Source organism: Xyrauchen texanus, chromosome 27 (assembly GCF_025860055.1).
Source record: "Xyrauchen texanus isolate HMW12.3.18 chromosome 27, RBS_HiC_50CHRs, whole genome shotgun sequence".
In the NCBI taxonomy this organism is placed as follows: Eukaryota; Metazoa; Chordata; class Actinopteri; order Cypriniformes; family Catostomidae; genus Xyrauchen; species Xyrauchen texanus.
This window is the reverse complement of record NC_068302.1, coordinates 9150035-9168168: the sequence shown is the minus strand read 5'-3', so window position 1 is coordinate 9168168 and position 18134 is coordinate 9150035. Positions and strand designations below refer to the sequence as shown.

General features: G+C 35.7%; 1 protein-coding gene across 1 annotated transcript; it reads left to right on the top strand.

Annotated features, from left to right (window-relative positions):
• The first annotated feature begins 126 nt into the window (after positions 1 to 126).
• LOC127621378 (mitoferrin-1) lies at positions 127 to 17658 on the top strand. The gene is made up of 4 exons (XM_052094942.1): positions 127 to 416; positions 10397 to 10625; positions 11417 to 11473; positions 13060 to 17658. The coding sequence occupies exons 1-4, from the start codon at positions 225 to 227 to the stop codon at positions 13605 to 13607; spliced, it is 1026 nt and encodes a 341-aa protein (XP_051950902.1). The 5' UTR covers positions 127 to 224; the 3' UTR covers positions 13608 to 17658.
• Positions 17659 to 18134: the final 476 nt, after the last annotated feature.

Here is an 18134-nt window from a genome sequence, read left to right as displayed (position 1 = left end):
CCATGGTTAGTATTTTTTTTATATGGCACATTCTTCTTTCAGAGGGCACATCATTTTTGAGCCCCGCCCGGCGCGAAACCGCTGCGTCACGGTGATGATGTCACTACGTCGCTGAGATGACGACGTTGCTGATAGTAATGTGCTCGCTCGTGTTGCTGTTTCACATTAACGCCGCAAATCATCCGTGCGTTTAAATCTTACTTTCCCAGCGCCGCCTTTCACGCATGGAGTTGCGCACCGAAACGGCCCTGGCGAGTCTGGAGATGTCGGAGTTGAAAAGCGACGGCGAATCGTCGGAGGGCGACGACGATTACGAGAGTTTGCCCGAACACGCGTCCCTATACACGCACATGACAGCGGGCGCAGTGGCCGGAGTTCTGGAGCACACAGTCATGTACCCCGTGGATTCCGTCAAGGTAACGCAAAAGACAGTAGGGCACGAAAACATTCACTAATGTGTCAAATGTGCTGTTAACTGCCTGGTCCAGCCTTTTGTAACGTAGCCTTCCTGCTAATTTATAAAACAAAACTTAGATTAAATAACAAATCACTTGGTGACTCAAATCTTTTTAAATGTCTTAAAAACAACACCCAAGTTACATAATTGAGTGTGCTTTTTGCAGTTAACACGTGGATTGTCACCCTGCCATGCTACATTCAAATTGAGTCAGTACTTGAGTAAAAGCATGCTTGAGAGTAGTTGAAAAAGCATTACAGTGTGACAGCTGACCTTCACTCTTAAGCTTTCTTTCAAGACTCAATCCATACAGAAATCTGATATATAGCAATATATGCAAAACGTATGAAATATATGTTCATATATAGGTTTCACTTATATGGGTTATAAAAAAGCTGCAAACTTGCAATTTTATGCAACATATATTTCCTCAAATACTAGTTGAATTTGAATATGGACATATAAGGACAAATATATCTATCTATCTATCTATCTATATATATATATATATATATATATATATATATATACAAAAATAAAATAAAATAAAATATCAAATATAGATTACATTTTTTTTCAATGGTTGACAGCCTAAATGATGTAATACAATTTAATGGGACCAAAATGAGAAGTAGCCTACATAAATTTGCTGAAACATTTTAAGCAATTGACTAATTTCACTTATAAATAGTATGTGCATTATCAAGATTGTTATTTTCAACTGCAAAATGGCCAGATACCAGCCGATATACACTGCCTTTTAGCTTTGATTACGTCGCGCATTCGTCATGGCATGGTTTTGACAACATTATGCAACGTCACAACATTTATTTCCATCTGGAGTTGCATTCATTTTAGGCTGAGATCTTGTATTGATGTCAGGAGAGTCGAACCACTCCATAAAGTCATCTCCAGCAGTCCCAAAGACTTTCAATGGGGTTAAGGTCAGGACTCTGTGGTGGCCAATTCATGTGTGAAAATGATTCCTCATGCTCCCTGAACCACTCTTTCACAATTTAAGGCTGAGGAATTATTGTCATTTTCACCCTGGAATATATGGAAGAAAAAAAATCCATTGATTGGATAACCTGGTCATTCAATACATTTATGTAGTCAGCTGAGCCTAGACCTGACCAATTGAAGCAACCCCAGATCATAACACTTCCTCCAGAGGCTTGTACTATGCACGAGTGCCCATCGCTTTGGAATAGAGTAAATCTGGACTCATTAGATCACATGACTGTTTTCGATTGCTCCACAGTCCAATCTTTATGCTCCCTAGCAACTTTAAGTATTTTTTTCCAATTAGCCTCACTAACAAGTGGCTTTCTTGTGGACACACTTCTGTTTAGTCCCAATCCTGTAAGTTTTTTTGGCCAGGCAGTGTATCAGTCCTACCACTAATTATAATATCCAAATTTGTGGTTCAATGATCTACCTAGTGAAATGTAATGTTAGCATGCTAAATACATGCTGGTTTGAAGCGCTAAAGAGTGTAGTTTAGTAACTATGAAATGGTTAGCACAGCATTTTCTCAACAAAGCGAGCAATCAATTTCATGTGGGACATGTACCTGTCCTCATCATTAGCTGGAGCTCCACTCTTCACTATGATGGTAACCCCCAAAACTCCAACATAACAGAAACTCTTAACAAAACACTAACAAGTATTCCTCTTTATATTAATCAAGCAAAAAAACACATAAAATAACACTTAATTTTAACATTTACTCTCCCTATCATGTCCCATAGGGCATGCTGGGAAATTGAAATCCATTGCCCATTGGATCAATGCTACATTAAAACAACAGTATTCATGTAGTCCCATTTCAAATGGATTAAGTAAATCTCCTACACATTTAAATGGATAAAACGCAATGTAATCAAGTTGTGACAATGTTCTAGAATCGTTTTGCTTTAGTTCATGTTAATTAATTAAATTAAGCAAGCAGCAAAGATCCTTTTTTCAGGTACACTTTTAAATCAGCATGACATTACAATTAAATTAATATGCTTACAAATACTGTTCTTATAGAGGAACAAGGGGTTATTTCTCTTTTCTCCCCTAGTATGTTTGTTTTTTCCAAGGTGTAATGGCAGTCTCATGATGTTGAGTGCAAATGCCTGGGTGTTTTCGTGTAACTGCAGCACTAATCTTTGGGTTAGCTTCAGTCCGGGCTTTAAAACAACAGTTCATTCAAACAGAAGCTTGCTGGTTAGTTCACTGAACAGAACAGTCCTTTTGAACCAGTGCCTTATTGTAGAAATTCTAGGTCTGTCTCTGTCAGCCAGTACTCATAGTTTGTGATGGTGGGGCAAAAAAGTTAAGGTCCGTGTCAGTGCTGAAAATGTGCTTGCTCAGTATCCTAACTAACCTGCGACTGAAAGTGATCTGTCACTTTGCCAGATTGGTCTCTGCCTGTATTCTGTGGGACTTGCGTAGGCTATTGTCACCATTTCCTTGGTTAGCTGCCAGATTTTAACTCATTCACTGGTCACCATAGCACTACGTGTTTCGGATGCACATACTACGTCTCTGGAGAACACATATCCACAAAGACCGCAATGACCGGCGCGAGTGCCCTGCTCTTCACCTGGATGAAACTGGGCTATTATTAGTTAGTGTATGTGTGAATGTGTTTTTGACAGTGGCTTGGAAAAAAAGAAACTTGGTCTGAGATAAGAGAATAGATTGGCTTTAATAGGTAAAGTTTGTCTTGTAATTATGTATTTAAAGAACACTGAGTTCAACTAAAATAATAAATGATCCCATTTACCTACGTAAGAAATGTTCCTGGATTTATTATGCATTATTCACTAGTGCACGTTACGAACAAAATTGTTTTCATAATCTTTCAACAAAATGTAATAGCCTAATCATATCTCCACCTCTGAAATGACATAGGGCTGGGTATTGATACAGATTTTTCAATTCACCCACTTCACATTTCAATTAGATATCGATCCATATGGGTATATTTCAGTTTATATGTCACTTTTTATTACGTATGAAAGACATGTGAATTACATTTAGCAGAATTAAGTTGAGGTCATCACTTCCTTCTCTAAAGCTATAACAAAAGATACAGTTTAAGGCTTGGAATGATTCATCTGTCTGTAAATCATTTGTCAGACTACTAGAAAAAGATAAAGGCTTGAAAAGTTGTCTTCAAGAACAAGAGATACGTTTAAGGTTTATGTAGTAATGATGAATATGTTGATCATTGACTGCTTGGATTCTATGAATTATAATAAAGCACATCAGAATGGTTTGAGCTCGGTGTTGTTGTATTGTAATTGCAAATCTTTTGTAATGTTAAAAATGCTACTCAATCATGATGTTGCAATTCAGTTGCTGGAGAACTTGTGCTGTTGTAAAGGCACAGACTGGAATTTCCAGTGTGTGGGAAACCGTGGAGGACTTGCCAACTGTGTGAGATTTGTGTCACTTCCTGGTAGTACCTTTATGGATTATTTCTGGACCCTTGGCCAATGCTGTCATGCTATTCCATTTTTGACAAAATTATGTGAAGCATCACAATCACATTTCATCATCTGTGAATTTTTTTTTTTAAACGAGTCAACTTGAATATTATATTATTGCAATAATAATGTTAAGATAAGAAATTACTATAGAAATATATAGAATAATAATTATCATTCTAAGTATTATATTTTATTATAATTTTTTACTATTTAACAGTAATTTATTTCTTTAATAATTCCTTGACTTGCTATGCATGTCTGGTAAATGCTCAAGCCTTTATTTCGGAGGATGCTTTTATTTTAAAAACTGAAGGGACGGAAGTTTATGTTGTTTGAAGTTGAGTTTACAACAGCATTTTAATGCAGTGAAATGCTCGCACCTGCCTTGCTGGCATCAAAAACTCGCTCTCATGTGGTTTTATTTTAAATGTGTTTTGTAAATTGTAGCCACCAAACATGGTGGAATGTGAAATTACAAATATAAGTTAATCTGGGGCACTTTAAATAATGCTCTCAGTACACGTTAGCACACCTAACTGAACCCAGGGCACCAGATAGATAGAGTTTGTGTGTATGGAGCACAGAGCTACTCTGAAACCACATGTGTAATACAATGATCTCGTTTACCTGTATTTAAGAAAGCACTTCAGACTATAGACAAAGCAGCCGTGCACAAAGACACAACTCAGCACAGCGGCGCAGCACTTTGATATTTAATTATTTATATAATTATTAAATATAATTTTTATAAATAGTCTGCTCGCTTCAAAGTTTGTTTGTGCAGCTCTGTTCAGTATGCATGTGATGATATGGTTATCTCATGATTCGGTAAGATATTTGATATGAGGTTCACAATTCAATTTCTCGAATTCATATAACCACACTTACATTTGTTATATGTTAGGCTATATTCAGGCTGATCAGGTGCAGAACAAGCAATAGAACTGAAAACCTGTCCTGAAAGTGTTTTGTCATCATTATTATAATAAAAACGTAACTTGGTAAAAATACTCATTCCACATTATATTAATATTATATCATGGAATTGTATATAAAATAATGACGTGTACAATTTACAAATAATAACATCGAGTTTGCATTCATTTGTATAAAAAATACACTGAAAAGGTAACTGTCACTTTTTGGCCCTGTTTCCACCTGGTATTAAGATTCATTTCAGGTCATCCAATCTAGGGCTGTCAAATTAAAATTTGAATTTTGAATATTTGTTGAATTTAAGGAAAAAATGGACATTCGAATGCTAAAATTGTGAATTAAAATTTTGGATTTGTGCTAAGCACTGACGATGACTTCAGATCGATCACATCCTTGCACTAAAAAAGGCTAGACACAGTTCAACAAATACAGTTTAACAAAAGCAGGATACAACATCTAAAAACAGCGATTCTGCACGAGATGCTGAATAAACAAATACAAAGCAAAATAAAGATGTTTATCTAGCATGCGTTTACATAGAGAAACAAAAGCAAAAAGCATTTGGTGTGAACAGCCCCTTACAGTTGGTGGAGGTACTTGGCCATTGCATCTTGCTCTCTTATAAGCATTTCTCAGATTAAGCAATTCGTTTTTTTAAAGGCTTTGTCAGGAAATATGTTCAATTTGGAAATGTCTGTCTTGAGATCCTTTCATTCGTTTCCAGCCTGTTGTGTTCCATCTGATTGAACAGACCCTGTCCTGGGCTCATAGTCTTTGTTTGACATCAGTAAGTCTAACACCATGTGAACTGTCTATTGAAGTGAAAATATGGACTGGCTAAAACTTATTTATTTATTTTATGCACATTAGTTGAAAATGGAATGCTTTTTTTTTTTTTTTACAGACTGGAATGTTCTTTGCAATAATATAATGGTGCTGTATGGTTTATGTATTTAATGCACACTCTTGTGGACTAAGAAAACAACGTCAATTTTAAAAAAGTCAGCTGACTTGAAAATTTTTATATTATTAGAATTTGAAAATATTTATGGTAAAAATTCTAACTTCTGCCCAGATGACAGTCCTAATCAGATAACATGCGGTCAGGTGAGACACATGGCTGTTTACACCTGGTCGTTTAAATGCGTCTCCTGTGACCACTTGTGATTGGATTTGGAGAGGAGGGTCTGTTTCATAATGACATACATCAGTCAGTGTGTTGCTGCATAATAATAAAGTGCAAATTCATAAGAGAATTAAACTGTGGAAAAAAAACTGCACTTTGTTTCTCCCTGATGCGGTTGAAATTTAATCTAAGCACAAATGCAACATTTCAAGCAGAATTATCCATATTTTAGTGTGTTACCTGTATTAAAGGAGCTTCAAGTGTTCGTGCTTCTCATGTGTTGATATCAACACACTAAATTAATTAATCACTAATCGTGATTGTGTATTTATTCTCAATTTTAAAATGTTCTGATCAAATGTTTCTGATTATTTCTTTTAAAGGAATAGTTCACCCAAAAATGAAAATTCTGATGCTGTTTTAAATAGTGAACTTGCATGACGTTCGTTCTTCTGTTGTCAATAAGTGTCGCTTCTGAATTTTCTTGTGAACTCGTCAACGCGCTTTGCATCAGCTGCTGGCAGGAAGCAGAGTTCTGATTCAAGGAACATTAACGAGAAACTCTTGGTTTCTTTAGCGCACCCATACTGCGTGAGATTAAAATGTGTATTTCTTTTAGTTTCTGTTACATGTAAAGAACAGTAAGGGTAAGTGGAGGCACCACATTTTTGATTGACACACATTACACGGAGGAAGAAATACGCTTTAATCTCAATCGCTTTTCATCATAAGAATACGATTTTCCAGGTATTTCAGTTCTTGTATTTCTAAAAGCTAAATTTGAGCACTTTAAGTATCTTATGTGTACCCTGTAAACAGTACAGAAAGAGTGGTAAAATAAAGTGATAGAGAGATTTATGATGTTTTACGTGTCATTGCATTTATTATCAAATGGACAGAATTTGTTGCAAATTTCGAAATATTGAGTTATGCCATTGAGTTTGCCATTTTGTTGGTTTGCAATATATCAAAATGCAATGCATCGTCCCATCCCTATTAACCAGTTACCACACTGCTCACTTTTCACAGCCCAAGCAAATGCTGGTGGTTTCACTCTAAAATGTCATAGTATGCTGTTTCATGATGCCTTTAACTCCCAAGCGATAATTGTAATTGGAAGCTAAGTCATTGCAAAACAGTCAGGAAGAAATCTTGTGCTTCTAGAAGAGCTTTCCTGCTATTTGTTAATATGCTTCTGTGGGTGTCATCTGAGCATGTGAACGTTCCTCAAAAGATCACAAGGTTTTGTTTGGCGGTGTTTTTTACTATTATGACGCTTGTACAGTAAGAGGCAGGGGTGATTCATAGAGATGCAGCAATAACAGAAGAACCAGACTTGAGAAACCGCATGAATGATGGTTCTTTTCCTCTCCAGATGTAACCCAATTTAAGCACATTATAAAACAGTTCATTCACTTCATTGGTGAACTGCACACGCAACACAAGCTTTGTGCATAAAGTGAAAAATGAAATTGTTAATGGTAACATTGAGGTATGGATATGGCCATTCTTGCATATACTATTGCCATATGCATGTTTTGTTTATAATAACAATAATAATAGTAACACTGTATATTTAATAATAAAGTAATGATAATTAAACTAGTCTATGATGACATTGTTTTAGCCATTTGTACCATATTATAAAAGCAACAATAATAACATTATCAACAAAGTGTCCCATTTTACCTGTATTTACCATACATATTATTTAGTTTTCTTTTAAAGGTACTGAATGCACTGCATTTTCCAAGGACAATTCTGTATTTGGAGGTATATTGAAGACTATTTGACTAATTTCCATGACAGATCCACCGTTGAGAAGCTGTATGCCAATGCTAAGACTGAAGGCTGTTGTTGGGATGATTAAAACAATTAACATAGTGTCAAATGTATGGGGACTTGTGTGCTCATTGCTTTTGGGTGGAACGGGTTGGGGGTCTTAATCTCACACGTCCAGAAGGGTGTGTATGTACGAGGGAGTTTCTTACACATGGGGTGGAACCTATTGAAGCTGATTAGCAGACTGCTTTGTACACACAGATGCATACTTGCACTCACAATTACTGTTGAGACTGTCACGTCCCTCTTAGTTACTACAGCAGTTCCTGTCATAAGGTCACCTCACGACAGCTGTTTTAACCCATTACAGTATAAAGGGCTTTAGTGAAAACAAAAGAGTGGAGCATTGTTTCTGCCAATTACTTGCATATATTATAAGTGCCAACAGGATGTTTAGAGCAGAATTGTCATTTATTTTAGAGCAGTACTTACATTAGAGCTTCAGAAATGTTTGTTCTGTGATATCAAGCACATTGGAAAAGTTCTGTGAATTTCCTTTAAAAACCTCACATAACGGGCAAAGATTGACAGGTAGAATTTCACCCAAGAACCCATTGGTTTCACCAGACTTGCTTGGTGAAACCAAGCTTTTACACTGTCATGTCTTGTATATGCCATTATAATGCTCTCATGCTCAACATTTTCCATGAATGCAGTACTTACAAAATCAAAACAAAGTGTGACGGATAAAAATAAACCATGATGGAAATTTTACAATTCAGTCCATCAGAGTGACGGATAATTTTTTTACACTACTCTCTCAGGAATACTTGATTTCAATTGGTCAATTTTGGTATTTTACAGTCAAATATTTTTGTGTAATGATTGAATGCTAAACTTTATAGTTGACCACTGTCACAGGCAAATTGTTGTTATCGTTGTTTTTTCTAAGAAATATGTTTTAGGGCCCTGGAAATGCATTACACTGCCCCTTTGAGGGAAGTTTGTTTGTTTCAGGAGAAGTATAACCCATTGAAGTTAGGACTTTCAAACATGTACTTTTATTGAGATGTATCTCATATTTGGCTATATTTAATGAAAGTACATTTTATTAGTGAATTTGGGGGCATCTAAGCTATTCTTCTGTTGTTCATTTGCTTCCTTCTATGATGGAGGCCTAAAGCCTTTCAGGAATGCATTTCTTTGTGTTCAGCTAAGTGGCTCCACTTGTCAGGCCAACAAGTATTTCTTTAATAATATGAATCTCTGTTAACCTATTATTTTAACTATTTTAAGTTTAATTTACAGAACAGTTCAAATGTTAAACTTTCACCACAACTTTCAACGCCCCTGATGAATGTTATTGGGAGATCTCAGTTAAGCTGACACACTCCCACTCTCCTAATTGTAGATTCAGCTGTTTGTTGCAGGGATTTGGCAATGAGAGTTTTGGGGAAAATAAAACATATCTAGTTGTCTGTCTTGGATAAAGGAGAGCTCTTAATACCCTGTTTAGCTGTAGATCTAGTTCCAAGTAAGCCCTAACCTGTCACACACACCCACACGGATGTGTGTCTTGTGTTTTATATAAAGTGGTAGAATTAGCAGGATAAGGAAACAAATTATAGAATGAAAAATACAGGCTCTAACATGCTTCACAAAGACTTTATTCTTTGGATGCTGTCCATCTCAATTGTGTCTTGGAGGGCATTTACATTAAGTGCAAAACTACATATCTTTATAATTTCGGTTGTTTGAAATACTTGTTGATGTTAAGGATAATAATGCACACTCACTGAGCACTTTATTAGGACTATAAGCTTTTTAGGTTCATTGGAAAGCTAAGATCCTAAGCTTCAATAGTTGACAACATATTTTGCAGATCATTTGTTTATCATAATTTTTCTGCTGGACTGCAAATTTGATTCTGGACATCTGAGCTATAACATTAGATTATTGAACCAAGCAAGCTCACAGATAAGTAAACATTGGCTCTTTTTAAAGAAAACTGTCTAAGGTAAGAGTTTATGTAGAGTTTGTGTCTATTTGGGACTTACAGAAGCAGGAATAAGGGCAGACATGAGACGTTTGTCTTTTGTTGTCTTCCAGAGATCACATTTCACTTTGATTCTTTTGATTATCATTCAAACTGTGGTGTTGGGGCAACAAAATTCAGTCACGTTCCTGAGAATGAGAGTTTTCACTTGTTATATCACTTGCCTATGTAAGTGCTATTTGAAAAAACTTTGATATTCATATGCTATGTTTTATATTTGTATTTTGTTATTTTATGTTACATGAAAAGTTATATGAAAAGTTAATTTTCTAAGATTTCAAATGGTAAGTGACTTGTGTATCCGGGGACTTTTACAATTTAAGCTAAACTTATTGCACACTTCCGCTCCACCCACAGAGTTTCATATAGTTTAAGAGGTTATCAGACTATCATAGATTTGGGGCTGGGCACTTTTTACTTGGCCCAGTAAGCAACTACCTAAAACACCCTAGTATTGTGGTGGTGAGTTTTGCACAGATAAGCACTGCTTACATGTTCTTCAGAGAATTTTGCTTGATCTCCTTATCCTCTCCATTTCTCATTCTTTTCCATAGACACGTATGCAGAGTTTACAGCCGGACCCAAATGCTCAGTACCGCAGCGTGTATGGTGCACTAAAGAGGATTGTGCGGACGGAGGGCCTCCTTCGGCCCTTGAGGGGCCTCAATATCACTATGCTGGGGGCCGGCCCTGCTCACGCACTCTATTTTGCCTGCTATGAGCGAATCAAACGCAACCTTAGTGATGTCATACAGAACGGAGGCAACAGTCACATCGCAAATGGTAGGAGTTAATCTATTGTTTCCTGATAAGTGTCCATTACTAGATTTCTATTAAATTTCTATTGTGTTGTTCCTACTTTGAGGCAGATTTTCATATTGTCACAATATATGGGGAAAGTTGTCACAATGAACTTGCCACTAAACCAGTGGCATTGTTTTCATGTGAACATTGGGGGATGTCCAGCAAAATGTAATTTATTAAAACAATAATAAGACACAAAGCAATTCATGACGCAACAAACGTGGAAAAGGTAACGTACAAAAATACATTTACCATTAATACATGTACTTATTACTATTACTTTCTATTTAAATACTATGAACGCATTTAAACCGTTTGATAAACATCTGCCTTAATAATGTAGTTGACCCTTGCTTTAGATGTATACCAGTGCGGTTTGATAATGTTTGCTTGTTTACCCAAGAGCTATTACCAGAATATAACGATAGTGAAAGTGTACGCATGGAAAGAACGCATTTGTGCAATTTGACTTTTGGCTCCAAAGCATATTGTTACTAAAATAAAGCCTTTATGACTACTTTCCCATGTGGCAACTTGCCCCAGTCTCCCTATAATCAATCAATAAGCCATGAGAGTTTGCATGCTACAGTGATTTTATCACAGTTAAGGGTGTTGTTAGGCAGAACATGAAGTGAACATGGCATATAAATTTGTGTTGTATAATGGTAATTGGGGTTTTCATTGGCTAGTGAGTGGTTAGTAAATTAGTTTCTGTTCCTCTCTTTATTCCACATGTTGTGATGTGAAGTTTCATTCTGTTTTCCCCTCAGGAGTGGCAGGAAGTGTTGCCACTGTCCTCCATGATGCAGTCATGAACCCAGCAGAAGGTATTGTTCTCCTCCTGCCCTGTTAGTGCCATCTCTACTGTGAATACTGGATCATACAATTGTAATACTGTTATGAGGAACCTCTGTGTTTGGAAGATAAATGTTGCAAAAAATGTCTGAGCAATTCCACATTTTATTATAAAATAATCTAATCAAATCTATAATAATTATCAAGCATTAATGCATTGATTACTTCTAAAATAAGGCAATATAACATTTACAATTTGTTAAACAGATAATAAAAACTATGTAAAATTGATAATTTAACTACAGATTTAAATTTGAGGTTAAATCAAATAAATAATTGGATATATTTAATTACTTTTATTGACCTCTACAATGGCATTTCTGGGCTGACGCCAGCAATATTTCACACTCAAATTTAAAAACTTACAGTTTACACATTCTGTGCCTAAAATTGGTCTAATTTATTTCAGAAACATAAAAGCCGAAGTTATGGTTATCTTTGAAAAGTTCAGATTCTAAGCTTTCAAACTATAGCACATATGTCTGACTTATGTATACGGGGAACATTTTAAGCTTAAACCTTTTTCATGAGTTGAACAGGTTATGATTAGGCAAAAATAAAATGTAAAATTATTTTAATTAAGCAGTTATGCACATATGTTTGAATTTTTATTATGATTAGGCAAATTTACATTTGGTTAAATCAAAGCAAATATTTTTTATATAAGCAGCAATGCATATCTGTTTGATTACTTTTAAGATTAGGCAATAAAATGAATAATGTTTTTCATGTAAACAGATCATGAAAACTGTCTGTAGTAGATTTTTTTGGAATAAATTGATCATTTAAACAAAGTTAAATCTTAAGAGAAATGTATAATAATTTGTCTTAAGCATTAATGCAGATATATTTAATTACTTGTATGAAGATTAGGCAATAAAAAAATAAATTTATATAATATTTGCAATTTCATAAATTATGAAAACTGCCTGACAGCAGTCAAATGTTTGCAGCAAATTGATAATTTTCCCATAAATTTTAATTTCATTAAATTGTCAATTTTGTATGTTGATGTCTATGTTGTTGCTGTCTTTTAGTGGGAGAGCAGGGTAGTCGGAATATATGATAGAATTTAATTCTAGCAAACACAATATTAAGTTCACAAAATTGCTGAATTTAAATGAATACTTATTTACACAATTTACTAAAAATACACAAAATATCTGAAACAACTTCTGGTCATCGGCCAATGCCAATAATCTCAAAATGTCTAAATATCTGCAGATTAATCAGCCTGTTCGATGTATATGGGGTTATCACTACTGTCTATGGTATGTCACAACAGCCCAGAACGGTCTTAAAACACAAGCATTGTGCATTGTTCATCATTTAAATATCATAAAGCGCTTAGAAGCTATTTAAGTATATGGAAAAATTATGGAAAATGCCACCAAATCTCTAAATCTCAAAGATGTTTTTTAGTTTCTTGGCTGGTGTGAAATCATTCGAATGCATTCTTTCAAGAATGAGAAGTGCTATGCAGATGTTTTGTTATAGTTGTAACAATTATATCATGTTTTTACAATAGTTTCCCTCTCATGTTCTATCGTTCTCTTAGTGGTGAAGCAGAGAATGCAGATGTATAACTCTCCATACCGCAGCCTATATGACTGTGTACTGACTATCAGTCGTAAGGAGGGCCTAGCCGCCTTCTACCGCAGCTACAGCACTCAACTCACCATGAACATCCCATTCCAGGCCGTTCACTTCATCACCTATGAGTTCATGCAGGAACATTTCAACTCTCAGCGCCAGTACCGACCCGAAACGCACATCCTGTCCGGAGCGGCTGCTGGAGCCGTGTCAGCTGCCGTGACGACGCCTTTAGACGTGTGTAAGACTCTGTTAAACACACAGGAGAATGTTGCGCTTAGCTCTGCGCATGTTAGCGGACATCTCTCGGGTATGGTCAATGCGCTCAGGACAGTTTACCGCCTGGGAGGCGTGCCGGCGTTCTTTAAAGGCATCAGAGCGCGAGTGATTTATCAGATGCCATCTACAGCCATCGCCTGGTCAGTGTATGAGTTTTTTAAGTACTTTCTTACTCGACATGAACCACACATCCAGGAACCAGGAAGGGATGTAGAGAAGGTTGGACCCACATGAGGGTGACTCTGTTTGGCCTGTTAGCACTGAATCCAAAAGGCCCGGCTGATCCATAGAGGAGAATGTTGAAGATTGTGGGTAAATCAATGTGTATGCCCATTGATCTGAATCAAGTTGAAGAGGCTTTTGGCTCAATGGGAAATGTAGTAATTTCTTATGCAGTATACACTCCAGCACCACACTTTTGTTGTTGTTGCAAACGCATTAATTTATTGGAAGTGTTTGTTGTTGTTGCAAGAACAGGGGATGTATGGACACTGCACTCTATGGAACATAACTGCTATTCGGATAATGTTAGTCATGATTAAACCCTCCTAATATATATATATGATTGCAAAATGATCTAATATACATCCTTGTATATATTGCATATTATAATACAGTATATACACATGCACTTATATACACAGATCAGCCACAACATTAAAACCATCTGCCTAATATTGTGGAGGTCTCCCTCGTACCACCAAAACAGTGCCAACCTGCATCTCAGAATAGCATTTTTCTCACCACAATAGTAGAGTTTATCTACTGTATCTATGTAGACTTTGTCAGTTCAAACCAGTCTAGCTATTCTCCGTTGACCTCTCATCAACAAGGCATTTCTGTCCACAGAACTGCTGCTCACTGGAAGTTTTTTGTTTTTCACTTAGATCACAATTGTTCCCCATTCTGATGGTTGATAGGAACATTAACTTAAGCTCCTGACCTGTATCTGCACAGTCCTATCCTTATGATTTTATACACTGCACTGTTGTCACATGATTGATTGATTGATTAGATAATCGCATGGATGATTGTTGGTATCAGATGTGCTGGTTTGAGTATTTCTGTAACTGCTGATCTCCTAGGATTTTCACACAACAGTCTCTAGAATTTACTCAGAATGGTGCCAAAAACAAAAAACATCCAGTAAGTGGCAGTTCTGTGGATGGAAACACCTTGTTGATGAGAGAGGTCAACAGAGAATGGTCAGACTGGTTTGAACTGACAAAGTCTATGGTAACTCAGATAACCACTCTGTACAATTGTGGTAAGAAGAAATGGCATCTCAGAATACTATTATCAGATGCGGGTTGGTACTGTTTTTGTGGCACTAGGGGGACCTACACAATATCAGGCAGGTGGTTTTAATGTTGTGGCTGATCAGTGTATAAATATATTTAAATGGCACGCCATCGTAATGACAAACAAAAGGTATGTTTAACTTCTCTCATTTATTTTATTGGCCTTTCTGGGCTTTTGTGGTCAGATGAGTCACATCTGTTTGCCTTTATTTAGATGTGTATTTTGAAATTACTGTTTAATTTAAGACATTCCCGAGTTCTGTTTTCGGAATAAACAGACCAAATGTTTTATTTTAATGCCTAATCACAGGCGAAAGATGTCTGGGTTTTAAAGGATTAAACCTCAAACGGTGTCCATTTTCACATGTTCATTGGTCCCAAAGATGATTTTAAACACTATTAAAACTATCGATATTTAAAATAGATTTCCAAAGATTGAATTGGATCACAGTTAAATCAAATTGCCTGATTTAACTGCTGTAGGTAAACTAAAGCACTTGTCAATTGTGTATGGTTTTCTCTTATTTATTGAAAGTTGTGATCAAATAGCTGAAATCAGCAAGTTCTTTTTTTTTTTTGTGTGTGGCAACTATAGATATTTTTTGTTTTTGGACATAATTGTCACATGATATATTACCAATTAAGACTAGCATGTATATGACAGATAATTATGAAACATGATCTATGCAGTGATTTTTGTAAATGTGAAAATTCTCATAATTTACTCGAACATCTTTGATGACATGAGTTTATGACATTCTTCTGCTAAACACATGCACATTTTAGAAGAATATTTCAGCACTGTAGGTCCAAACAATGCAAGTGAATGGTGACCAGACCTTTTGCAGCTTCAAAAAGCACATAAAGGCAGCATAAAAGTAATCCATAAGACTCCAGTGTTTACATCCATGTCTTCAGAAGCCATGCAATCACTTTGGGTGAGATACAGATCAATATTTTAATCCTTTTTTACTATCAATCTCCACTTTCAAATTCTGAAAGTGAAAGTGGAGATTTACGGTAAAAAAAAGGACTTAAATATTGACCCTGTTCCTTTGGACTCTTGTCTCTGGCCTTCAGTTTTTTTGTTTTTTTAGCTTGGAAAGGTTGAACACTGGAATCTGTGAGTTCAAGGACATATATGTTTGTTTGCTTTCTGAAATATTGGTTTACTGCTTAATTACTAATGCATTTCCAGCTTTGCTATCAGACCAATTGTTTTTCTATTCTCACTAGCATCTAGGAACCAAAGAATTGGTCTCTTTGGTCATTCCCTCAGTCACTACCATACATTATAGTTTTGTAATAAAGTGACCTAAAGACAGCTACATTATTATATGCCAATATTCATCAGTTGAATTTGTTGATTGGTGCGAAAGGTTCTTCGTATGTATGTTTACTAAGGTGTAATTATTTTTGTATTTATTTTTTTACTTTTTAGGCTGCATAGATGAGTTCAAAATGACTTGTGATTAATACTGCTCATACTATTTATATACAGATATGGCAGAAATAGTAAGACAAGTATGGGTAGTATGCCTAGCTTGGATATTGGTTAAGATTGTGATAATGTTTTGACAATTTATTCACACACAAAAAAAGTGTAAATGGCATTGCATTAGCTAACAATATATCAAACCAAATGGCATCTGCAAACAAATGTTAATAGACCTTTTCTCAGAACAAGCCATTTTTGCAATGACGTAATCAACTGGTGCCAATGTGACTTGTAGTATATTCTGAGATGTCCTAGCAGAGTAACCACAGTTGTAGTTCATCACATTAACGGTTGTGGTGGTTACCCCATGTGACTACCCTCCCTAGCAACCGGGAGACCTGGCTGGAGTCACTCAGCACACCCTGGATTCGAACTTGCGGCTCCAGGGGTGACGAATGACTTTTTGTTCAATGTTTTGCTTGAAAATTGTCCTTATGCTATCTTAAACAATTGCCATTTGGTTTGATATTTTGTCATCTAATGTAATGACATTCATGCATATTTAAGTGTGTCTTAAAGAAATAGTTCACCCAATCATTTACGCACCCATGCTGTCTCAAACACATATGACTATCTTTCTGAGGTACACAAATGAGGATATTTTGATGGAGATATGATGCAAATATATCCATTTAAAGCAAGTCAAGGGGGTCCATCACTTCCAAGTTCCATAAAGGTAATCCATATGACTCTGATCGATACGCTCGGTTCTGGGTTCGAACAAACCAAAATCTAACTTTCTTTTCACTATAAATCTTGCAATCTTCAGTCTTCCTCGTGCTTGATGCATGCAGAGAGCGTGTGTACAACATTTTTGGGTGAACTATCCCTTTAAGTGTCCAAACATTTTTCAGGGTCACTGTATTTAAGGCCAATACAAAGCACATTCCCTGTTTAAGCTTTTGTTGACTGTCAGCACAAATATTCATAACTATTTGGCTTCATGTTGTTCTATGGTGGAAACCCCATGGGTTTGCTATTTATGGGTCCAGCATTTTTAAATGCTTAGTATTTGTAATTGCTTTGCAAAACCAGGCATTTTTAAAATACACATTGTATTTTATTCTATTTAACATGATATGTCAATTTTACTATGAAAATATTTGTTATAGGTTAATATTGACAACATTCCCTTTGGTTTTGCCTTAAATTCATTTGCTACTATGTTTTGAGAAAACGGGAGCCAGATTTACCAGTGTGTGTTCTTAATATTTGACACATTACAGTAAAGCTGTGCTGCTGTTGTACTCTTAAAGATACAGTACACTATGAACAACTTCAATAATGTCAGCAGCTTTGTACACACATTAAAGAAAGGGGAGCTTTTTGAAAGAGTGCCATCTAGAGTACTAAAAAATGTAAAAAAATTTTTTAGATATATATATATAGCTGAGAAAATACAAAATCAATGTAAACAATAAGTTTATTGATGGAGATGCTTGTACAGTTTGTAACACTGGAGCTGAAATAAAACGCACAATGTTTATTTTTGATTATACATTGTTTTTATTAACTGATTTCACACTCATTTCCATTAAAGTAAGTTCTGACATTGTATGTGCACGCATTACTTTAAATGCATATTTTGAAGTGAATGTGAAGCTCATTTTATGGCCATATTTTAAAGAAAAACAGCACCATCACTATTTGGAAAAAAAGTGATTTTTGATCAAATCTAGACTGGCCCCATTTCCAGCAGCCATCACTCCAAAACATTATCCTTGAGTAATCATGATAAATTGCTAATTTGGTACTAGAAAATCACTTGCCATTATATCAAACAGAGTTAAAAGCTATTTGGTTTGTTAAATGAATCTTAACATTGTATTTGTGTTTGTCACAGTATGGAATTGACTGACATGTCTTAAGGTCAATATTTGGTCAAAATTTAAAAAAAGAAACAGCTATCTCTATAAACTCATGAGTAAATCATTGTTTTGAGGAATGAAGGCTATACAATGC

Bases quoted from the DNA above. Each gene is read 5' to 3' on its own strand.
- LOC127621378 (XM_052094942.1), top strand. From the start codon at position 225: ATGGAGTTGCGCACCGAAACGGCCCTGGCGAGTCTGGAGATGTCGGAG. The intron at 417-10,396 runs GTAACGCAAAAG...TCTTTTCCATAG, and splicing joins ACCCCGTGGATTCCGTCAAG to ACACGTATGCAGAGTTTACA. The intron at 10,626-11,416 runs GTAGGAGTTAAT...TTTTCCCCTCAG, and splicing joins CAACAGTCACATCGCAAATG to GAGTGGCAGGAAGTGTTGCC.